This window comes from Filicampus tigris, chromosome 4 (assembly GCF_054856515.1).
Source record: "Filicampus tigris isolate MCC_2025a chromosome 4, RoL_Ftig_1.0, whole genome shotgun sequence".
In the NCBI taxonomy this organism is placed as follows: Eukaryota; Metazoa; Chordata; class Actinopteri; order Syngnathiformes; family Syngnathidae; genus Filicampus; species Filicampus tigris.
The window spans coordinates 13,344,390-13,370,211 of record NC_141220.1 but is presented as its reverse complement, the minus strand read 5'-3'; the positions used below and the strand labels follow the sequence as shown (position 1 = coordinate 13,370,211).

The 25,822-nt window shown below is 40.9% G+C and overlaps 1 protein-coding gene across 1 annotated transcript in view; it reads left to right on the top strand.

Moving 5' to 3' along the window:
- cdh13 (cadherin 13, H-cadherin (heart)) overlaps positions 1-25,822 on the top strand; it is a 311,068-nt gene that overhangs the window by 142,196 nt on the left and 143,050 nt on the right. The window contains exons 5-6 of the mRNA XM_086029056.1: positions 6,506-6,511; positions 6,625-6,777. Coding sequence (XP_085885182.1) covers positions 6,506-6,511; positions 6,625-6,777 — 159 coding nt within the window. The remainder of the gene's footprint in view (positions 1-6,505; positions 6,512-6,624; positions 6,778-25,822) is intronic.

The following is a 25,822-nucleotide window of genomic DNA, read 5'->3' as shown; positions in this document are numbered from 1 at the left end:
GCTTTGTTTTATTTTCTCATCCCACATGTGCTTTTTGTTTTGTTTGTGCTCTCAACAAGACCGACACTGAACAACACACAGGCTGTATCTTCTGAACGCAGAGCAGGCGCATGTATTGGTGAATATTACAGCATTAAATCACAAGCAGCCTCTGGCTTATCATTTCTTTTCTAAATTATTTGCTTAATTGTCTCTAGAAGACAAACATCCAATCCTAAACCCCCCACCCACACCTTATATTATTATTTTTTTTAGAGTGTTAGTCATTTTTTTTTTTTTTTTTTGTGGCAGATGCAAATTCCAAATCTTGCCTGGAACGCAGGACAAATGGAGCAGGTGGTGGTATGCAATATGATGAGAGGAGCCTAAAAGCAGGCAAAGCAATAAAAAACAGATTTGTCAGATGAGAACTCCAGAATAGACGCTGACCTAGCCTCTGTTTTCCTCCCTTCTTCTATTAGGAAGCCACAGCATAGAGTCATTACCATTCTCCATGGCTGCAGGCATTAAGGCAAACTTTTATATTGACTCCAATATGACAACGCACAAATCTGCATTTTATTTTATTTTTTCCTTTTCGTAATTATGTGCTTTTCCATATTCCTCTCCATCTAAACATCCAATTAAAATATCATCGGTTGGTATGTTAACATGTATTAATTCTGGCCACTCAGTTGACCATCAAAAGCACATTTTCATTACATAGCTCACCAAGCCTATTAGTGTTTAAGCAGAAAAGCACCAAGACTTGCGAAACGGTGAGATTGAGCCAGTCACTGTTATTTTTGTTTCATCGGTCAAGAGCTGAAGGCCTTTTCTGTTGCAGACCGCCTGTCAACCTCTGAACCACTTCCACCATAAATAAAAACATATTAACCAGATCTGGGCAGTCTGTCCCAGGGCCGGAACGGTCCATCCCTCCGTCCCGGACGGACGCCCATTTTTGTGACAGAGAACGGGGGGCGACAAGTTTTAAAAAAGGGTCGGACTAAGCAAGGGCAGATGTGGATTTTAGTCCGGCCCACTAATCATACCTCGTGCGTATGACGTGGTCACGAGGCGGCCAATGTTCATCTTAACCGACTCGGCGAAATGGATAAATGACAAAAATAGCCTCTGAATACTTCAAACGTGCCACTAGTTAGCCAACTGCGCAGGAGATTTTTCAACAGGAGATACAGCGCGAGTTCTACTAGAAAAACAAGTGATGACCCAGTAGTGCGAGCAGCGTCAAAGCCAGCACACCGGGGTGATTTTAAGTCATTAAATGGCCTCGCCCCGGCATACCTCTCTGAGCTCCTCCACTCCTACGCTCCATCCCGCACCCTCAGGTCTGCAGACCAGGCGCTGCTCAAGGTGCCGAGGACGAAGCGGAGCCACAGAGGGGCTCGAGCCTTCTCTGTTGCTGGTCCTTCCCTTTGGAATGACCTTCCATTGGATGTTAGGCAAGCTCCCTCTCTGTCCATTTTTAAAACTCGTTTGAAGGCACATTTCTATTTGTTGGCTTTTGATCTGACCTGATACTGACAATTTTTTTGCTGTTTTTCCGGTGTCTATTGTACATAGTGTTTTGTGTTAATTTATTGATTTCACTTGTTGCATTATGGCTATTTTGTTGTATGTAAAGTGCTTTGTTACAGCTGTAGCTGATGTGAAATGCACTGTATAAATACAATTGTGTTGTATTGCATTTTAACTGTACATAATTAATTGTCACTCACAAGTTTAAGCTTTAGAATTTTGTCACTGTTGATCTTAAAATGTAAATTTAAAAAAAATACATTTAACTTACTGTAAATACGAAGCGATGATACGTGGAGGTAAAATGATAGAAGAAAAACTTCCATTAATTCCTTTGATGCTCGCTGAGGTCTTTTGTTTCTGAGGCGTTGGAGTTTTTGAAAGTTTTTGTTGTAAATTTGGAGATTTTGAGGCATATTTTCCCAGAATATTTTATTATTTATCTGGATTTTACAACCGAGGACCGCACTTTCATAGACAGGCCCTTGTGCGCTCGGCATGACAACTGGCACATTTTCATGCAGGGGCAAGTGTAGTTCAGCGTGTATGTGAATTTGGCTGCACACGCTGCTACTTGCTAGGCGTTCTGAGCGTTACAAAGGGTGTTTTCTATTGCTCTCCTCCAGTGCACCTGACAATTTGGTGACTGAAAGTAGACTAGATTTTAGAAGTGAAAACAGGTCTAAGTTGTGGCGCAGGTGGTGTAGCATGATTTTGGTGGATTTTATCCAGGCACAGACAAACATATTCTGCACACTACTGATGTGTGGTGGATATCATTGTATTTCATTCATTAATAAGACAACAGCGTACAGGCATCGAACCGTCTGGAAATCAATTAATTGAATGCATTTTTATTTTGATCATCTTTAATATATTTCTAAAAGCACTTCCCTCACCGTGACACAATTGGGGTGTGTATGTTTGTAGTCACACTCAGACACACGATCGGGAGTAAAAGGTGGTTTGTAAGGGCCCACTTTACAGCAGCTAACTTTACAGTGGAGAGCTTCTTACAGTTCGTTATGGACATACTTTGCGCGTGCCGGCCTCCTGCAAGGCGAGCGAGTGCGTTATGCTTCCGCCATGTAGACCAGGCGCCTCACCTGCACTAAATTTAAAGGGAGGGAGAGGATCCGCTTCAATTCAAATCAGCTGCGCTCACTCCCACAAAGCACCATAGCCCATTTCTAAGTGCGCCCATCTACGAAACTCCACCCATGTGCACAGTTTGACTTCGCTTTGTGCTGGACTTGCGCTGGGCACAAAAATAGGGCCCTGAGTGTTCAACTTTAGAAGTTCTGCCATATACAGTAACATAAATTTGACAATAATCATGTACTGGACTATAATTTTACAGTGATCCTGTACTAATTCTAATTTTTACACACGCAGGTCAAATTTCACAACAAATTATTCAAAATAAAATATCAATTCAACTCTTTGATGATATCTCAAGGAAAAAATATTATCATTTGGGAAGAACGGGAGACTCATGCCTCATGATTAAGGCCTTCATGGGGTTGTATAAAAACAGGCAAGGATGTATTGTAAAAGTGAACCCTGTGGCCTTTTTATACAAGGGCATTTTGCTGAGCAACAGTCACACGGTCTTGTTGACTTTCAGCACAGTCGCACTTGATTGTTGTCCTCCAGGCTTATTGTGATAGCAGAAATAAACAGCTGATTCGTAATTAGTGACCCTTTCGCAACAATGTTGTGTTACGAGGCCCTTCCAACTTGCACCGTGCCCCTCATTAGTTTGGAATGGAAGTACAGAACTGAGCACACACATTCTTCCTCCTTAATGAGCGACTGAGCTCAACAATAACTGCTACAGTATGTGCTGAACCTAGAACTCAATTACTAGCCCTTAGACTAGCTAATCATTTGGGACAAAATAGCTTTATCCTTGCAGGTAGAAATGTTGTACCAGGACATTTTTTTAATGTGTTGCGTAAGCTGTTCCCTATTGATTGCTCATTAATCCATAATTCATTTTTCCCTTTCATATTGACAGACACAAATGCATACACTCACCCAAACACACACGCATGCACACACACCGCTAATATCACAAGAGAACTTTCATGGCCAAAAAATTCATTCACAGCTGCCTGCATCATCTCAGTGGGTGCAATGGCATAAAGAAGGTTACTAGCATACAAAGTGTTTTGGTGCTCATTCTCAGTATTTTTGCGGAGCAGCACCTCACTTTCTCTCATTTCCATGTAGTATCACCCACACAACACCACCCCCCCATCCCAAATGTCTTCCATGTCTGCTTAGCAATTAATTTGAGCTGATAGACACAGTGCATGGTGGTAGTGGTGAGCGGCACTCTTTCCCCTTGATCCCCACCCCACTCACAGTGGAGAAATATTCAGCACAGACAATGCCACTGGATGCTTGTTACATGTAGGTACCACCACCTGCGCAGTCAGTGAGAAGACTTGTACTATTTGCACTGTTTGTGCCATCTCCCACTAAGGACCTTGTAATAACACTAAACTTCCCCTGACACTTCACTTTGGCTTCACCTGAAGTTGCTGTGTCGTCAGCTCTGTGATACGTTCACATTTCATTTAACACCAGCATGAGTTATTTTGGTGGTGTTGCCTCCCTGCAGGTTTGCTGCTGAGCCATCTGTGAATCCTTTTGATTTGCTGCCTTTCCAACCTGAATTCCTCAGTCACCAGCTGTTGACCACTGTCATGTTAATAATAAGATGTTTTTTTGTGTTCATTGGGGTGGGTACTGGAATTCAGTATTCATGCCCCCAAAAGAGCATATCAATTCATGTGATTTACAAAATGAGTAGAGGAGAATGAGAACAAGTTTGGAGATTGACGGTCCCACTATTCTGGTAGGACATTCAAAAATCAAAATCTGAGCATGACTCCTTGCATCAACACTGGTTGGCTTCCAACTCGTTTTAATTAATGTTCCCATGGGAAATCATGTAACATGAATTGCAGGTTCAAACTGCGATTACATTTTATCAACTTAACAGGCAATGTTTTAAATAGAAGTTGGACAGCTGCCATGAGCATATAAATATGCCTTAACCATTGTAAAATAGAGTAGAATCGAAGTAGAATAAAGTAGTCCAAAGGGAGCTGGGATAGGCTGCATCTTACCAGCGACCCTAATAAAGATAAGCACAATCAAAGATGGATGGCTGGCTGGCTGGCTGGCTGGCTGGCTGGCAGGCCGGATGGATGGCTGGCTGGCTGGCTGGCTGGATGGATGGATGGAATAAAGTAAAACTACATTTGAGGGCGCCTCCCTTCATCTTCCGCGTCATTTTACACAAATTTCGCAGAGCCTCTCATCCATGGAAATTAATTTTGATAGTGACTTTTTACAATTTCCAATGAACACAAAAAAAGCATGTTTGCTGATTTTACATTTTTTTATTCAAGATAAAACTTTAACACGTACGTTTTTTCAGCAATATTGTGGAAAATTGTTCACATGGCAATATGGGTCACACTAATGTAGGGCTGAACAATATTGAAAAATAATCAAATTGCGATTTTACTAAACATTTTTCCTCAAATTGGACATGAGTGTTTTTCACAGGATAGCGACGAAATGTATACTAACAGATGCATATATTTTTGCCCTTAATATGTGACCACTTGACAACTTTGCATGAATGCATTTTAATTTGTCATGCCTCAAGGAGCCGCACACCATCATCAGTATGTGCTTGAACATCAGAGACACGTAAATGGAAATCAAACCTTTTCTTGTACCTGGACGGCATGCAAAAAGATAAAAAAAAATACATGGGTGGCACACATCCGATAGCCTTCAGACATACACTTCCACACACGCACACGCTCCGACATGACGGCAGCCAAAACGTCATAAATACACAACATATGCCAACAGTGAGGTTTTTTTTCCCCCACACACGGGGCAAAAAAGGTCAAGCGTGTTAGAGATTCACCTCAATGTGTCGTGAGACCCTTACCTAAGCTAGTGCAGCAGCCATCTGCCTTCGATGAAGCCCTCCGTGTCCCACTGCCCACTCTTCCCCTTCCCCTCTGCCTCTCCCTTCTCAATATACAAAGTAGTACTAATGATCCATCCAATCGCAGTCTACGATGAAAAAAAAAGTGTTTTATCAAATTGTGATGATATTGCAAATGTAATTGGTCAGCCCTACTCCAATCGTAAGAATTTTCAGTATTTTTAATCTGCCATCCCACTTTTTCTCTTTGCCTCACTCATATCTTTCTATACAAGTGTCCTAAAAATCTGACACACACATGCACATGTGCACACACACACGCGCGCAAATGAAGTTGTAGTTAATTTAATGCTAACTGAGGTGACATCTCATGAGAGTTAATCATGCCGAGCATGGTTTGAACGCTTAAATTTTGTTTGACTTTTGAAGTACTGTGCGTTTCCAGAATTTTAATTTCCAAACCAGGGGTCGTAAACCTTTTTCAAACTGAGAGCTAATTTTGGGGAACTGATTAATGCATGTGCACACTTGAGCTCAAGTTACCTTTAATTACATGTTATTTTTAATAATTAATTAATAGTGCTCATCTATGTGAAGACACTCATTACTGTAATGAATTCTCACTAATAATCCATGATGATTTAACAATGTATGAAACCGATAGAGATCAATATGCAAGACTTTTTTTTATAAATCTCGGGAAGTGTTTACATTTTCAAATAATCTTTTCTACAGCATTCCAATGAAATCACAATATCCCATTACTGGTGAGCTATTATTTAGAACAGGCCTGCGGGCTACTTTTATGGACTTTTATGGGTGCCTGCACACACCATGTTGGTGACCCCTGCTTTAAAATAGCTATTCACTTTTGGAGATTCTAATTACAATATAATTTTTGTCTGTCTAACTCACGATTTACACTGTTTGAACATGACATTCTCCCCCCACCTTTTTTTGTCTTTTGATTGGCCTCCTCATGGATGGTGCTGGCAACTGTAGTCTCATGTGAGTACATCTACCAAAATGCATTTCTGTAGACACAATATAATGCGGGAAATGGCTTGACTCAAAGACAAATGTTCAAAGCTTTGACTTGCCGTGTGTGTTTTGGCCCACAGGTGATTTCAACAGAGAAGTCGTGGGACCATATTTTCCGACTGACAGGACATGGCGCTGACCAGGACCCCAAAGGGCTCTTTATTATTGACATAGACACAGGAGACGTGTCAGTCACTCGTTCACTGGATCGAGAGATCATCGATTCATATCAGGTCAGTAGTCTTTTCTGGTGTCACATAATCAACTGTAAATTAAAACTAAATTATTGCAAATAGATTATTAAAATCAAAGAGACCAACCTTTGAAATGGGTGAATATGCATGCTTGTTGTCTATATTTACTGTACTGTAACACCAAAGTAAGACTGAGGGAAAGGGCACAGGGGCGGCTGTGGTCGACTGGTTGGTTAGCACGTCCGCCTCACAGTTTAGAGGTCGTGGGTTCGATCCTGGCTCCGGCCTCCCTGTGTGGAGGTTGCATGTTCTCCCCGTGCCTGCGTGGGTTTTCTCCGGGTACTCCGGTTTCCTCCCACATTCCAAAAACATGCATGGTAAGTTGATTGGAGTCTCTAAACTGCCCCTAGGTGTGATTGTGAGTGCGGATGTTTGTCTCTGTGTGCCCTGCGATTGGCTGGCAACCAATCCGGGGTGTCCCCCGCCTACTGCCCGAAGACAGCTGGGATAGGCACCAGCACGCCCCGCGACCCTTGTGAGGATAAGCGGTATTGATAATGGATGGATGGATGGAAAGGGCACAGTGCCTCTGGATTGGCAGACCATGGCAATGGGGGACTGCAGGGTATGTTCCAACTACAGGGGGATCACACAGGCCATCCTCCCTGGTAAGGTCTATTCAGGGGGTTGGAGATGAGGGTCCGTCGGGAAGTCGAATCTTTGATTCATGAAGAGCAACGTGATTTTCGTCCTGGCCGTGGAACACTGGACCACGTCTACACCCTTGTCAGGGTCCTCAAGGGTGCATGGGATTTCATCCAACCAGTCTACATGTGTTTTGTTTACTTGGAGAAGGCCATGTCTCTCGGTGGGTTCTGTGGGGGTAGCAAGTGGACGTATTGGGTACCGAACACCCTGATATGGGCTGTTTGGTCCCTGTACGACCGGTGTCCGAGTTTGGTCCGCTTTGCCAGGGCTTCCCTTTGTCACCGTTTCTGTTCAAAATGTCTATGGACAGAATTTGGGGACTAGTTTGATGGCCTCAGTATTGCATTTCTGTTTTTTTAATCATTGCTCAGATGATGTGATACTGTTGGTTTCATCTAGCTGCAATCTCCAACTCTCACTGGAGTGGTTGGCAGCCGAGTGTGAAGCGGTTGGGATGAAAATCAGCACCCCTAAATCTAAGACCATGGTCCTCAGTCCAAAAAAGGGTTAAGTGCCATCTTCAGGGTGGGGATGAGAACCTGTCCCAAGTGGAGGAGTTCAAGTATCTTGGGGTCTTGTTCACGGCTGAGGGCAGGACAGTGCAGGAGATTGACAGGCCAATCTGTGCAATTCCTTCAGTAATGTGGACTTTGTATCAGTCTGTCTTGGAGCTGACCCAAAAGGCAAAGCTCAGGATTTAACAGTCAATCTATGTTCCTACCCTCGCTTATGTGACGTGTGGGTGGGTGGCTTTGGGTCATGAACGAAAGAACAAGATCCTGGATACAAGGGGCTGAAATAAATTCATCCGCAAGGTGTCCGGGCTCTCCCTTAGAGATAAGTTGAGAAGGTCGGTCATCCGGGAGGGGCTCAAAGCAAAGCCGCTGTTCTTCTGCATCAAGAGGAGCCAGATGAGGTAGTTTGGGTATCTGGTTAGAATACCTCCTGGACACCTCTCTGGTCCCAGCAGGAGGGGGCCCTCGAGATGACAGGACACGCTGGAGAGGCTATGTTTCCCCGGAAGAGCTGGACAAGGTGGCTGTGATTTAATGCATTTCATTTCTTTTAAGCAAAATGAACAATGGAACGAAAATTGACACATTGAAAGTCCACCTCACATTCCAATTAAGTGACTATTTTATGTTTTTTTGTTGAGAAATGATTAGTTGCTGCCGAACGTTAGATTAATCAAACATTACTTGTTTGACAAGACTTTTTACAGCATCATAAAAATCTAGTTCACTTGAATGCAATGTGAAAAAGGGGCAGATGATATGTACAGTATCTGTAAGTGCCCCAGTTGATCTATCGATCATTATTTTCTTTTCAGTGGAGTTTAAACTACTGTAAGATAGTTGTTATGTAAAATTTCAGATTGTAAATGGAAAAAATGTGACAGTGACAACACCTCTCAAAACATAGATACAAGCACATAATCAACAGATTTCACTTGTCTGTGTTATCACTGCTGATTTGTTTCAATCTCAAACCTTGAATAATCAAGTCAGCCCAATTGTAACTGCGGGATGAGCTAAAAGGGTACAGCTAAATTAGGGCATCTGGAGGTGCCATTACCCCGCACATCAGCAGCGACTCTCCTGTGGTTGCACTCCACCTGCCATTTCATAAATATTTAATATTTGGCAGGTGTTATAAACCACATTGGATGTGTGAGCTATCATGCACTACTTATAAATGCTTTGAAATTTGATTAAAGTACATTTGATATAAGTTACTTAAATTGCCTGTTAAAAATGACTATTCTCTTAATGCCAAGGTCATGCATAAATTGATTTACAGGCAACAATCGTACCAGCAAATTAAAGATATCCATACTGTATTTACTTGGGAAAAAAACAAAAAACAAAACAAAAAACAAAAAATATATATATATATATATAAAAAACCACAAGGTGATACACTTTGTACAGTATTTTATGGCTGGTGACCAATTCATTGTGTCCACCGTTTCTTGCACAAAGTGTGCTGGGATAGGCTCCAGCACAACTGCGAACCTGGATAAGCGGTAAAGAGAAGGGATGGATGAAGTTAACACTAGGAGTATGAGAGCAGTTATTCTGACTGTTTTCAATGTCATTACCACGGTGCAATTTTGTGGTATTAAACAATATAAAAATAGTTAAGAGTCATTATTCTTTTAACTACGGCATCCCAGTCAATTTGACGGTTCACAGTGATCATTTGTCCCGACAGCCTGCCCCGATTCTACATGTTGAACACGCCCCCCATAGGCCCCGGTAACGGCTCCGACTTTACGACGTTGCACGACACACCACACAGACGGCTTGTACTGACTTTCGATGGCCGACGTCGGATTGGTGTGTCAAAGCCTTTCGACTTCATACAAGATTCCACTTAAAGGGACTTACAGGTGCTATGCCATGCAATCACAGGACACATATAGACAATGAACCAGTCCAGTCGCACTCACATCCATGGACAATTTAGACAAGAGTTTTCAATTGACATCATGCATGTTTTTTGGTTTTGGAATGTGGGAGGAACAAACTCAACAAAGGAAGGCTGGAGCTCGGATTTGTTATAGGTCTTCTGAATCTCATTTTACCAGTCTTTTTACCAGGCCATTGCTGGCCTTTGCTGGCCATTCACTGCCAAAGACATATTTACAGAGCTGGGCACTTTAACTTGTTTTGCCGATCCATCCTCTGTCCGCAACCTGGGTATCCTTCCGTCCTCATCCCTCTGTCCTTATTCATAAAAGTTATCATCCTCTGACCCCGTCCGTCCTCATCCTTTTAAAGTGGTTCTGTCCTTATGTCCGCCCCCGAACCACCAAAAGCAAAAAAAAGCGTCTGTGCATGACGCCACAGGAGAGATGCTAATGGCAGAGGTTAACAGTTTGACGAACCACTTGCCAGCATAAAAACAAAACAAAAAAGACGGCAATTTTTTTTGCATTAGCTTTAGCAAAGCTAAAGCTACGTACTCCTCCTACACCAGACAGTCAAGCGACATGCTGGCGTCACTCGCCGGTGTGCTGGCTCTGACGCTGCTCGCGCTACTGTGTCTTATCACTTGTCGTAATAGAAGGAACTCACGCTGTATCTCCTGTTAAAAATGTGCTGTGCAGTTAGGTAACTTGTGGCACGTTTGAAGTGTTCGGAGTCAATTTGTGTCGTTTGCCCATTTCGCCGAGTAGGCGTCACACGCATGAGGGACGGTTAGTAGGTCAAACTAAAATCCACCCCCGCCCTTGCTTAGTCCATCCCTTTTATAAAACTTGTCGTCCCCCGTCCTCCATCCCAAAAATGGGCGCCCGTCCGGGATGGACTGTTCCGCCCCCGTGACTGAATGCCCATTTCTGCGTATTTATATGTCTTTTCACAGTTCAGACATTAAACCCCAGGAACTTATTTATATTCTCTTCAAGTTTTTCCAAACGTTCGGGTAAAAGGGATCTGAAAATGTCTGGCAGTTTAATATTGCATTTGTGAAATCTGAATTAAGCAGAAAAATCCACCCCTTTTTACCCATCCAATCCACGTGTGTGGATTTATCATGACTTATCATTTGTAAATATTCCATTCTTTATGAGAATTGTCTAATATGCACTTATGGATCAGCAGACAGCTGTATTTATTTTTGACACAAACATCACACAGTTTCCAGTATATTTCCACACACAGCCGTTCTCAACATTCACTTGTGTTGAATGGCCATTTCTCCTCCTTCCACTAGGAGGCATTGTTGCGGTGTCCGTTGGGCGGGGAACAAGCAATCCCCGTTTTTCATTTAAAAGCTGGAAATTGAAAAACAGAAAACAAGCTTTTATATGATCTTTCATTATGTGTTTATTTAAGAACAGTCGGGAAACAAAATACGAGCTCAATTTGTTTCCCTCGAGCTTGTTTTGCCTTGACACGAAGACGTTCTTCTTCCTCTCTATGTCCGCTGCTGCAGCAGCATAGGGGAAGAAGAGGTAGCAGCAGAAGAAGAAGGTATTCCATGTCAAGGCAAAACCAAGTGTGTGTGTGTGTGTGTGTGTGTGTGTAGGGGTGTGTCTGCGTGTTTATGTCGAGAAGTTTTAAAATTGTCGTGTGTGCCATCCAAAGTGGTGAGCTCCTTAAAAGTGTCCAAATATGCAATACTATATCTTGGTATTTGTGAAAATCCTAAAAAAAACCTTGTGATGTCCTTTGACAGCAGATCTAAGAAGCACCCGGCTGTGCCTCAGCGATAGTGTGCCTGTCAAACAGTGAGAAGATGCACTCACGAAAATCATCATTTAAAATCTAACACTTTTAACCATCATAAAATTTGAAGTTTGACTTTAAAATGATTTGTAAAAGGCTATCAGTAAAACAGGCCCACATTTTTAGCTTTAGTTACTCAATTTTTCTTACATAGAGTATATCTTATCTTCAGACTATACTTACCTGTATACAAATTGCCTGTTTCTTTCACTCTAATCAGTTTTACATAATGGCCTTTTTAACTTTGTAGAAACAGCCTTGAGTGTTTTATTGCCAATACAATTTGAATAATTTATTGCATGCCGTTGTAAATGGGAAGCTTTTATTTACTTTTACTGTTTTTCATATGTATAGGTATGCTTGTTATTCTAATAAAACCAGATCAACTGACAATTGGGCCCCATTATAAAACTCTATTTAAGTTACCGTTCTTTTTTTTTTTTTATCACAAACTGCAGTGAACCAACCAGAGTTAAGCAGTAACGGAAATGAAAGTATAGCTTGAGCAATACACCGAACAATTTGTTATGATTCCTCCCTTATTCACATTGGTGTGTATTCAATAATCTAGAATAGAAATTGTTTATTTGATATGTGCATCACAAAAACACACGACAACCCAGATGCATTGCATTAGTGCTATTTCTCATCACTTGTCTCCAGGATTCTTATTAAAATACAAAATAAGACAAATGTAATAACATACGTATGTTAACTACGAGGGGATAGGTACAATACAATAAGGTAAATATATAATACATTGAGGTAGATAATCTTTCCTGAAAGCAGATTATTTTGGAGTTTATATTAAGATCAATTGTACGTATGTTTTCTTTAAACATGCATTTAATATTTAAAAAAATGCGGCAGAGCATGAAGTCATATAAGAATACTGCATCCATGTGAAAATGGCAGAAATCACAGATATCAAGATGCTGAAGATGATACAGACCTGGCCACCCTGTAGCTCCGCCCCTGGTTTGATGTGACTGAGAATGGTTTTCTGTCTCAACATTATAAACAGTATAGAAAAAGGATGATGCAATAGAAATGTCTCTTCCTTCTATGGTAAATAAAACATTTTAATTTTAATTTCTGTCGCTCAAATTATGTATCACAATCACCAATATGCAACACCTGGTCTCAGGAATTATTGAGATTCAACCCCCGGTAGGTAATCCATAAATAAACCCAAGGAAAGAAAAGCTTATGAAGAAAACCAAATGTTTACTGTTGCGTGCTTCATGAACGACAGTATATTAAAAGGAAACTTCGCTTACGCCTCACAAATGACAACTTACAACCTTGTGTGAAAATGAAGGTGGTGTCTACCTATGGAGTAAGATCGCTGTGAAAAAGGCATATGCGTGATTAACGATTCGTATCCGTAATAGTAATAATTTGTGAGTACAAATTCAAATTGTGAGGGTTTGACTTCTTTTCTTGAGAGTACGAATCAAAATTGTGAGGGTTTGACTTATTTTCTTGTGAGTACGAATAAAAACTGTGTCATTGTTTTGTGAATACAACTCTCGCTTCTACGACTACGAATCTTTTGCCATCTGAGGATACGAATCACTTTGAGAGGACAAATCTGCACAACATGCAAATTAGGATGATGTCACGCAGAACACAGGCAGGTCCCAATGGGAGCTAATCGATCCGTAATTCCTCTACCTGCGCATGCGTGGATGAGAGAACAAAGATGGCAAACGCAAGCGGAACGAACGCCGCTTCCAGTGGCTCAGGAAACGCATCTTCACAGCAGGTAAAGTCAAACACGTGTATATCCAATTTATTAATATGTATTTCTGTCTCAAATAATAGCTTTGGACTCAGGCTTACGGCGATAGATTGCAGTCTAATGATGCGTTTCACTGTTAACATTAGTACTTGGCTAATGTAGCTCTCTTTTCAATGTATCTATGTACCCACGATTTAGCACGTCGACAAAAATGGATTGTATGGATACTGCTAATAGCTCTTGCTAAATTGGTCACTCCGTTTTCATTGATTAATTAAGTATTCTCACAGAACTACAAAAACAAGTAGTGTTTAATGCAAAAGAAAAAATGTTGCGCATAATTTCTTGTATAGTGAAGACATATCACAGAGGGCTATTTTGTTATGCTGCGAACTAGTTTAAACTGAAATGTAGTGACACAAATGAGGTTTATCCGCTTAAACATCTTACTGAGTGTTGTTGTACAGTATGCCGTGTTTGTAGACAGTGAGATAGTCTTGGGATATTAATACATTTATGCACACACGCCAGCTTCATTGGAGTTGCCTTTAACGCAGGTGACTTAACATTAAAACAGGGCCGACTGGGAATTCACTCTACGTCTCCTCGGTAACTCTGGCATATCCAAACCACCAGCAGCCGTTATTGATACCTAGTTGTAGAACAGTTGAGTCTCTATGTAACATCTATTATGCATGATAAGAGCAAATTATGAATCCGCCCTGTAGGCGCCATAATTGAATTATGTCACGTGGTGTTTTGGTTGCTATGGTAACGGGCTGGTGCTTGGGTCACATGTCGTAAGTGGTGAATGCCGGGTAATTTAAATAGGCTTACGAGCTGTACAGTAGAAAGAGTCGGGCTCTGCAGCCGTATATTTTGTTGACCGCTTTGCCATATACTTCGCTTCGCTTTGCTACGCTACGCCACATCACGCTTCGCCATATGCTATAATTTTCTGCACGCTATGCTACAGTTTCATTATGCCATATTGTGCTACCATCAAACCATCCAGAGTGTATCCGTGGAAGCCACTGTTTCACTAAAACCAATCAAAGCGCATTCAAGACTCAAGTGTTTCAATTGTCAAGCCACCGTAACAGCAGCGCGTCAAGACAAGTACCCAACCCACCCACTTTCTCTCAGAAGCGACAAGGCTGCTTGGAGTCGCTACACGCCCCATGGAGCAAACTTGTGATTGTGTGTTCCTAGATAAATATATGAAATGTCACTGTGTGTTTTATATGCATTAAATTATAATTTGTCAGTACACTGAAAAAAAACGTTGAATTTACTCAATTTTTTGTTGACAAGTGGCTGCATGATATAAAACCATCTGAATCCTATTAACAATGATCTCTTTTTCTTTTGTAGTTTCTTCATTCTGAGCAAATCAGCCCAGCTGCAGCACTTTGTAAACCACCCCCGAAGTCCACTGCAGTATCATCAGCATACCTACTTGTTCAGCATAGCCCGTTACGTTTTTTCCTGAAATTATTTTACTAGATCTACTATAAATGTTATGGATGGAACGATTTACTCCAGCCCAGATTCAAGTGTCAAATAGGGCTGTCACAAACGATTATTTTGCTAGTCGACTATTCACCAACAGGAGTTGCGATTAGTTGACTCATCGGATCATATGTAAATTGCGGCATAATCGCACCAGCAAACTGCTGCTCTTATATGACTATCAGTAGCTTACAGCTAGAACTCTGTAAGGTATTGTACAAAAGAATAAAGACTAAACTACAGTATGGTGACAGATACGGTGAAAAGAGAGCTACATTAGCCAAGTACTAATGCTAATAGTGAAACGCATCGTTAAATTGCAATCTATCGCCGTAAGCCTGAGTCCAAAGCTTGTTAATAAATTGGATATACACATAGCTGAAATTACCTGCTGTGAAGATGTGTCGCCTGAGCCGCTGGAAGCGCCGTCCAATCCGCTTGCGTTCACCATCTTTGCTTTCTCATTTACGCATGCGCGGGGAGAGGAATCGCGGATCGATTAGCTCCCCTTGGGACCTGCCTGTGTTCTGCGTGACGTCATCCTAATTTGCATGTTGTGCAGATTCGTCCTCTCAAAGTGATTCGTATCCTCAGCTGGCAATTTGTGCGTAGTGAAGATTCGTAATCGTAGATAGGGTTGCCAACTGTCCCGTATTAGCCGGGACGTCCCTTAAATGTCCCGTATATTGACTATCAACTCTTGCAAATACAGAAAACTTATTAATTTATTGATAAAATAGAAAATGACAACTGTTTTCATTTTCCTGATCCAAAAATATATAAAATGAACTTGTTACTGAAAACGTGGCCATCCCGGCCCCACCGTCCCTTTAATTTGTAAGTTGTGCTTTCATTTCATGAATGCGAGGAGGACACAAATATATATTGATTATTTTATTTAAGAGTAAGCTCGGACTAAGTCTCTTTTTCAGAGTTCAAAATGTATTTTTTATATGCCTAAATAAAATGGTGTGTTCTCTGTAGCAGTTCAACATTTTCATAACTACAACACTATAGTCTTTTTTTACACATCACAAGGGGGGAAGAACATGCAATGTTAGCCTTACACTTAAGGGGTCATAAGGTCTTTGTGGCTCCCAGTGGTTTTTTTCTTTTCTTTTCTTTCGTACCTGGTCCTAATGGCTGTTTGAGTGTTAAAGGATGCCAGCCCCTTGTTTAGTGGTGCATTCCTCTGACTTCAGTGCAGGCAGCATTGTTTCATTTCCTACTCAGTGATGGCGTGAATGTAAATGTGAGTAATTGTCTCTAATGTGTGCCCTTGAGATTGGCCGGCAAACAGTCCAGGGTGTAGATAAACTCAAAGTCCATATATAGAAAATGGACGAACTGATGTTGCTTTCAGGTGCCTTACTTTTCATTAATGGGATGTTTTAATAGAGGATGACAGTACATTATATGACCTTCATTAAGCATTGACACCCTTTCAATTTTACGATTACTCGTGAATTAAAATAATAGACAGCTGTTACGCATACTAATTCAAGGCCATTCTATATGTAGTTGCTGCAACTGGAAACGTTTCTACCAATCCTACTGTTTTCTGCTTGACTGTACCATAATTTCCTGGGCTTTGGAGTGCACGATATGCTGCTTTGCACACAGGGAAATAGGCCTCGTGTGCACTTAGTCCCTTATGTGGGTAATAGATAAAGCACAACTCACACACGTACACACGACTCACTCCATTGTTAGTGTGTACTGTATATCATCAGGTCTCAGTGCAGACAGACCTGTAAAAACAAGAGATGGGCACTTTCCCCTGTTTTCCTGTCCATCCTCCGTCCGTGACCTGGGTAGCCGTCCGTCCTCATCCCTCCATCCTTATTCATAAAAATAATCGTCCTCCGACCCCGTCCATCCTCTTCCTTTTAAAGCGCTTCCGTCCTTACAATCCGTCAGTCCGTCAGTCAAATGGCATAATCCATGTTATTACACGTGTTGAACCACTAGAGGGCAGACTATGCCTGTGCAATGTTGGTGCAGGAAACGCAAATTGGAGAGTTGTGGCAGGCAGTTAATAAAGCCAGCTCGGTGGTATCGCAGAAGAGAACAGTGGTCTTTCTTTTTAAAAGAAGCCAACAACGCATCAGTCTGTACTCGACCCAGTTAGGGATGATTCACTGTGGGTAAATGTTCTGTACATTGTAATTCAGATTTTTGTCAAAGATTCTGAACATTCATTTGATCTTTGCTTGTGGTCATCAAGATCATCAAACCCCAGGGGCTGTCACCCTCCCACTGTCCAACCCTTTTAGAGCCTCCCTACAGACACACTGCTATGCAGCATTCACCCAGATCACATGATTAGACTGTAATCTGTAAATTCAGCCAATTCACCTACTGCGAGGTTATACGTCTTGGCTTTTGAGCATGCCATCACTTTGAGCTATGCAAACCCTCACCAAATCATCTGCTTAACTCGCCTCAAAAAACAGTTGAAGTGGCCCACTGCATAGATACAGCATTGCCATACTTATTCATAGTAAGATGAACCAGATCAGGTTGAACCAGCTCAGATAATGACCAATCATGGCTAAGCTTCAGAAAACAGGTAAGCTGTGATTGGTCGCTTGAGCAACTGTGATGTCATTTTCAGTCGACAGAAGTGACAAAATGGCTGCCCCTGAGATGGCTAAAAATGGGTGGATTTTGCTGCTTAACTCATATTCCACAAATGCAATATTAATCAGAATGCCTTGTTTCAACTTAGTAGGCCTGCATAGAACATATTCTTGAAAAAAAATGTTTGGGTTGACTTCTACTTTAAGAGTCTCTAAACCTCCTGAGGTTAGCCTACCTGTGAGGTAGAAAATTTTAACTTTTACTACACTGCACTGCAAGAGGCACTTGCCTTATTTCAAACATGAACTGTACGGAGTTTAGATGCACATGAGTTTGGGAAGTAATAGAGCTTTAAGATGAGTGAAACTTGGCCACTGTGACAGAGAGCATGGAAGAGTAACAGACATATTTTCACCATCCCATCGAGCAATCCTATCAGTGCCAGACAAAAGATGATTCTGTACCTTAACACCAGGGGAAGCCTTAGTGTCAATTCCAATACCCTTACAAGAGGGATTAGTTTTATTTTTATCTTGCCAGCTAAATGAAAGAGCCCTGCTTTTTCTATCGTTTCAATTCTCGTACTACACTGCCTTTTTTCAACCTCCCCCATCCCAAGTATGGCTATTTTTATTTGCGTTGACAGTCCGTTGGTGTCTTTTCTGCTGCGATGAATGAATGATTTTAGATAAGGATCTCTGAGATAAGACTCGCGAAAGAAATCCGTGCACAAAACAATCAATCTTAAGAAGCAATCATTTTCTAATGAGCACATAAACATCTTTACAAAATTCACCATCACTGCAATATTCTTTGTGATATTTAAACGGGTTTTAAATTATAAACACAAAAGTACAAATGAGATCACAGAGACATACACTTTTCCAATTAACTATTTAGAACTGGCTGCGAAGACATGTATCACACTAACAGCGAGTATTTCATCCATGGCCCAACTGATTAATCAGCCAACCAATTAAATCAGCCAATTATGGCTCTTCAAATGTTGACCAAAATTATTGGCCAAATGGCCAATACTCGCTGATTGTATTTAATTTTATTTACTCCATCCATATACGGCATCCTTGACCCCAGTGAGTACACGTGGTATGGAAATTGCACAGTGAGTTATTCGCTGTCCAAAAACAGTCCTTTGTGGTGTTTTCTTTTTCATTCATATAAAATACCTTGCTGTGAAAGAAAAAAGAAAACCAAAACACAAATTTACCATACACAGTTGTTGTAAAAAAAAGAGACACTATATTAAATCAATCATTGATTTTGCTGGAGTTGCACCATAATCATAAATCAAACCCATTTTTTTATGTCCAAAGCAGAGAATTGAGAAGTAAAAGGAAAAGGGAGCTCTTTCTCCTGAGCACTCTCTAAACACGTGTTTGAGAACCCGACCCCTCGGGTATGGTAGCACAATGCAGGGGACACATGGAAACAGTTGCTTTTTTACTTCCAAGATGATAAGTGCATATTCTCAGTCAGTTCATAAGCCCGTCAATAAAATGATATCTGTGGACTACAACATCTTTTCCTTGGGAGACAAGTGCTTCATTCCCGATAATTAAAGTTTCCCTTTCTGTTTAAAGGGGGGAACCATTTTTTGTGGTAAATGTTTGTGTAGGTATTTATTTTGAAGACAACATTGGTTTTATGTTTAATTTCAGTTAAAAAAACACAATGCTTGAGAATAAAATGTTAAACTTAAGGTGATGGACTAAAATGTTTTTCATTTAATAATCAGGTGTGTTTTGTTCTACCTTTTGAGAGTTGTCAACATGTATGAGTGAGGGGGTACTCATGGTTAGCCGAAAACGTTCATAAGGGTAAACTAGAAAAAAAAAAGGTTGGGAACCACAGCTCTAAATAGCAGAAGTAGGGTTCTGCAGGATGGAACACCCAACTGCTGATAATGGCTGAGCCACACAAGTGTTTGGGAGCTGATGAGAAGTACTCACCTAGGAGCTTCTACCGAGTGGTTTCACAGGGACCTTAAGAATATGAGCAGCAGACACAGGTCCTTTGAATTCTTCAAAGCAAAAGGAGGAGAGTGTGGCTACTTCAATGCCGCAGTGGGAGATGAACACTAAGCGAAATGGAAAACGAGTCGATGACAGTGCAGTGCAATGAAAAAGGCCTCCATATGCATAATCCTTGTCACGGGTTCCATTCATTTCTGGTTTGAATTGAATGTGAATGAAATAATTTAAAAAAAATTGTTGAAGTAACGTATGCTTCAGGCCATCTACTTTAGTTTGTAATTGTTCAGACATAAATTTGTCACCGCTAACACTTGGCATTTGGGGAGACTGAAAATGACATTTTTTTTTTAAACTGGGTCCAGGAGTGGATACATCTCTAAATGCTGCCTTCGCGTTTCCATGTCACACACCTCTCCTGAAATAATGACGTGGTTGTCCCAGTTCTCGCGGGACCGTGCGTGAACATAGCCAACATTAACAACAACAATGTTGGAATTCCATGTTACGTACATTCTTGCTGCAAAAAAACCTGTGCATGATTGGGCTTTTCCAGCAAAATTTCCACACAAATTCAGTCCACACAAATGTTCCCTTTCTTCCTCGCATCACATTCACCACCAATGTCGTGAGTTTGTTTACTTGGCACGGTTTCTTATTCTTTGCTTTTGGTAGCAGCTTTACAGTGCCACACAGACCAGGGGTCCCATTTCACAAAAGAGGTTTAGTGAAAACTCATTCTGCTAATCCTGAAACGAGGGAAACTCGTAGTTTTCCGTTTCAAAAAGGGAGGTAACTCAAACCAGAGAAAGAGGGGTGAGTCTAGCTGATTTCAGAAAGAGAGGTAGCCTAAGCTTTCGTTCAGTTACTGCAGGAACAGACTCTGTGAACCTAACCTGGACAGAACCAGGTTTATCTCAATGAACCTTCAGTTTCTGTCTGTCTCCACTCTCCATTTTATTACCTCATTCATTCCGTTCGCAGACGAGTTTCGGCCTAGCCAAGTTCTGCCGTCTGTCATTACAAAAAAAATCGGAGTCAGTATATGAGAAGTCCATTAGGCACAGTATCACTGATAAAACGTTTCTGTTGAATTTACTCAATTTTATTTCTTAAAGTGGTTTTACGAAATATAATCATCTGAGTCCAGATATATTTTTATATATCTTATATATTTTAGACTATACATCTACTTAAAAATGTATCTGGCTTGAGATTATTTTATTTTGTGCAACCACCTGACAAAATATAATTGAGAGAATTCAACCATATTTTTTTTCAGTGTACCCCCATGAGATTAAGCCGAGGTCATAACAGTTTGAACAGTGTTTTTATATTTCATCATCTACTGCCAAGTGTGCTTCTGCCCCACGAGATTGCACCAAAATGAAATAAATTAATAAGCTTGCATTCAAGCAGTTTTCCTCAGTTCTATTATTGTGTTTGCAAAGGAGTACACTGAAAAAAAGTTTATGTTGAATTTATTCAATTGTATTTCTTCAAGTGGTTGCACGAAATATAATCATCTGAATCCAGATACATTTTGAAGTAGACTATACATCTACTAAATAAATGTATCTTGATTCAGATGATTTTATTTTGTCCAATCACTTGACGAAATAAAAGTGGGTAAATTCAACACACCATTTTTTTTCAGTGCACATTGAAACTTTCGCAGTGACCCGCGCAGCAATATTCTCCCACGCCTCTTCCCTTTTGCCATGTTGATTCGTTGAATCGGGGCTCCATTGATGCTGTCTTTTCCTAGTTGTGGTGCACGTGCTTAACTCCAGATGAAGACACTCCGAGTTGAGTAAACTAATTCAAATCAACTGTTCTGTAACCGCAAAGTCAGAGTTTCCTATCTCTAAGTAGATCAACTCAGACTTCAGGATTAGACTCAGAGTTTGTTGAACCTGCTTTGTGAAATGGACCCCTGGCATACCGTACCGTATAAATTATAGCGTTTAAGCATTTTTGTCTCACCAGAAATGTGTTGAAACCACAGTTTTAGTGTGCACATGGCCTGGACTGAGCCAGAGACTGAGGAGTAAGTCTCTTTTTTTTACTCACACGCACGTTTTCCCAAAGCACTAAAAAGTAATTATTCTGGATCATTTGTAATAGGGCAATAGTTCCTCAAGTATAGCCTGGTTTTGTGTATAATTAGACTGAAAAGACAAGTATTTTTTCCACATTGTTTTAAGATCTCAAGTATGGTTCTATTATTGTGGTTGACTTAAGAGTGAACTAGTCAATTGAGTAAGGTATACATCAGAAACGATGAGGTTGGCTGCCTATTGTGAAGAGAGGGAAATCCTATTCAAAACTGTATCTACAGTATATTTCATGAACATTCTACACACTGCTCCAAGTCAGGATATGCAGTTCAACAGATCATCACTTTTCACTCTGTAGTGATTATTTATGCCCTCGGTCAGATTCTCTGCATGCTGATTTCGACACCGTTCTTCCATCTTTTTTGGCCTTGTTGGAATTCAACACATCTCCTCCAGATAAAACCGGGACAAAATAATAATTGAAATACTATGCAGCCAATGTCTAATATACTTAGTTCAGTCGTGTGTGTGTGTGTGTGTGTGTATAGGTGTGCACGCGCGTGCGTTCGAGTATGTGTTCGTGTGTGTGCGTGTATGTGCCATTGCGCCTTTTGCTTTTGGTTCGACAGTGATAATATGAGTGTGATGTAGAGTGTGCGGTGGGACAGCATATGGTACTGTAGAGAGGGTGTGTGGTGTCATGCATAACTGATTGGAAGAGGAAAGACTGAGGTGGTGCAATATGAGAGAAGAGTCTTCCTTGCCTACTCTGTTATTGCCTAGTTGACTTTTCAGCTAAAATCTAATACAGCGTTCCCTCGCGACTTCACGGTTCGGTTATTGCAGCTCGCCCGTAAGGTTTTCATTTGTGACCATAACTTAATTTGCATTGAGAAACGCTACTGGTCACCATGATAGATGATAGATCTGCTTCAAACTATTGACGAGTCTGAGGAAAAATTGCTTGACTGACACAGAGCGAGTGAGAGTAAGAAAAGTTCCCCTGTACCGGCCACGGAGCTGTGTCTCGTTTAGTATAAAAGGCTGTTAGATGTGATAGTCATGTTGTTGTGGGTAGTGTATGTCAGACAGTCGTAATAAATAAAATAGTGTGCTAATGTTGTGCTTGTTGACATAATTCCCCCATGTAAAAAAGAGTTCCGGGTTTCCGGGACGGAGTTGTTTTGTGTGCCGTATTTCCGATTTACTCCCTCTTCTTCGAAGTGAATTGAAGTAAAGCTGTTTGCGACATGCATCTCCTTTCTTTAGGCTCCAAACCAGCTGTATTTTATAACACCTGACACGCACTCAGCGCGAGAGCCACACGGGACAATATAGGCACTCCACCAACTGTTTCTCATTAATTTATATGACATCATTTACATTAAAATAGACTCACAAAAGAATTATAGTAAACAAAATATCTTTATTAGACACTTGAGCAGCGAGTAATCATCATTTTAATCAATCAATGACGTCATTGCCAAAGCGCAACAAAGCGGAATCCGGCATAATGACTGATCTCGTAGTTCTAATAGTGTAAAAATCCTGGTAGTCCTAGTGTTAACCAGAATCCTGTGGCACATTTTAGCCAAAGGTAGAATTCTGGTGGTTTACAGCAGCAAAATGGGCGGTAAACCCTTGTTGCAGAAACTGAAGCTGGTTGCCATGACTACTGTTAAGTCAAGTCAAGTTTATTTGTATGGCCCTTAATCACAGGAACCTTCTCAAAGGACTTCACATGCCCACAGTCGACTGTTCTTCTTCTTCTTTTTCTTCTTCTTGGTCTTCTAAATGCAAGACCAAGAAGATGAACTTCCGCCGGTAGTACAGAAGTAGAAGAACGGTGGTCTGGCAACTCAATGGCAGCTTCCATTTCCACAACAAGAATAAACAGCGCTGGTATTTTTTCTTCATTTTGCATTTTAAAAGTTAGATTTAATAAGCTTAGAAAGGAGGAAACCATGTGTCAGTGTCTTAATAGAGGAGTAAGTTAAAAAAGATATATAAAGTCAACCTCTACTTCACCTTTTGCAGGGGATCATGGAACGTGTCACTCGCGAAAACTGAGGGAACGCTGTATAGGGTACTCGTCTTCCTATTTCTCTAGAAAATGTTCATGTACCAGAAAGCATATTTTTTGACAAAACAGCAAAGAAATCACAGTCAAATGGAAAAAATTTCAGCCCTTAGCATATGGAAAATAAATCAAACTGTACAAACGAGGTGAGTGATATATAGTAAGATGCAGTACAGCTTGGTATGTACAAGACTGCTGCATTGGTAAGATATTTTGAATGCCCAAATATACTTTATATTCTATAACATATATATTGCATGCAGAAAATAGATGCCATAAAGACTTTACTGAGTGGACTGTGCATTTCAAAATTGTAAATGTGACAGTAGATTTGTCTTTGAAGTGCATGGTTTAAAACTGTCTGTAAATTATACCTCGTCACCATCAAGTCTACGGTTTAGTTTGCACTCAGGGCACAATTAGCTGGCCTGAGTCAATCGATCTGCTTGTACAAGAGTCCAACTTGGTTTATTACCTTTAAACCCATCAGTGAGGTACTCCAGGCCTAAACCATTTAGTGATTTGTGGACTAGTAACAGCACTTTAAAATCTATCTGTAACTAAATGGAAACAGATTAAAAAAGACTAACAGCTGAAAAATGTGCTTCTCTTTGTCTCTGTTGGAACTTGGATTTCAGTTTTTCAATGATTGTTTTGGTAATTGGATGTTGTTCGTGGTCTCTGTGAATGATTTTTTTAAGTTGTTAAAAACACAATGTCAAAGCATCAATATGGTGTTTTTAGTATGGTTAGGTCAATTATCAATTAGGATGGCATCAGTATTAATGTAGTATGTACCATGATACTGTTTGTAGTGGTATTTTTAATCACACACACACACTTATTATGTAAGGCAGAGATTCTTATGTCCATATTGTAGCATTGACTAAGATACTATGCCCAAATGAAGATTAGGAGTAATACAACTGTCCACATCTATTTTAAGTAACACTGTGTTTCCCTCACTTTTAAGAGAAACATCCTTAGACAAAAACAAACCTATTAACCATTGTCAGAGCCCTTGCATTATATAGCAGAAGTGTGTGGGCCAAGGATGTTTTGCATATTTGATACCTACACTTCCTAAATCCATCCATTATTTAAATCCCAACAGGACTGCCCTTATGATTTTTAATAATGGTGCAGTTTATGTATATATTATGGCCAAAAAGGTCACAAAGACAGAATTGACGTTATGAGTCTTTTAGGGAGAATGACTGTCCACACCTGGTTAGCACGTCCGCCTCACGGGTTCGATCCCGGCTCCGGCCTCCCTGTGTGGAGTTTGCATGTTCTCCCCGTGCCTGTGTGGGTTTTCTCCGGGTACTCCGGTTTCGTCCCACATTTCAAAAACATGCACGGTAAGTTGATTGGTCACTCTAAATTGCCCCTAAGTGTGATTGTGAGGGTGTGTGATTGTTTGTCTCTGTGTGCCCTGCGATTGGCTGGCAACCAATTCAGGGTGTCCCCCGCCTCCTGCCCGAGACAGCTGGGATAGGCTCCAGCACGCCTTATGAGGATAAGCGGTATGGATAATGGATGGATGGATGGACTGTCCACACAGGCAGCAGTGCTGTTGCTGACACAGTGAGTAACTGGAGTAACTTTCACCTGCAGTACAGTCTAGATCAGATCCTTTTCAGTCAAAGAGATAAGAAGGTGTGAGAGTTTTGCATTCATTTCCAATGTTTGTGAGATACAGAATCCAATGAGATCAAATATTAGTCTCAAGGGGCGCAATTTACATGCCCAGAGCATGGGTGGAGTTTTCTTTCTTTTGATATTTTTGTAGACAGGCAGGACGTAGGTAGAAAGGATTCAAAGACAGGTAGAAATGGGTGTTTACGCCATTGTGGGTGAACCCAGAAGACTTGATTCCCGGCCAGTCGAAGCGGTTCATTTCATTCACTTTAAATTCAGAGCACGAGAGGCGCACGGTCTACACGGTGGAAGCATAAAGGACTCACTGGTGTCCATGCAGGAGAGCACGCACAAAGACCATGTACAAGGAACTGTAAGAAAATGATGATGATAAAGAGGATGTAAGGTTGCCCGCTGTGAAGTGGCCTTCCACCCCTGATTGTGTGTCTGCGTGTGCCATGCTTTATCTGCAGTTTTAGACAACCAGCAAAACCAAATCCTGTATGTAACACAAACATATTAAATATATT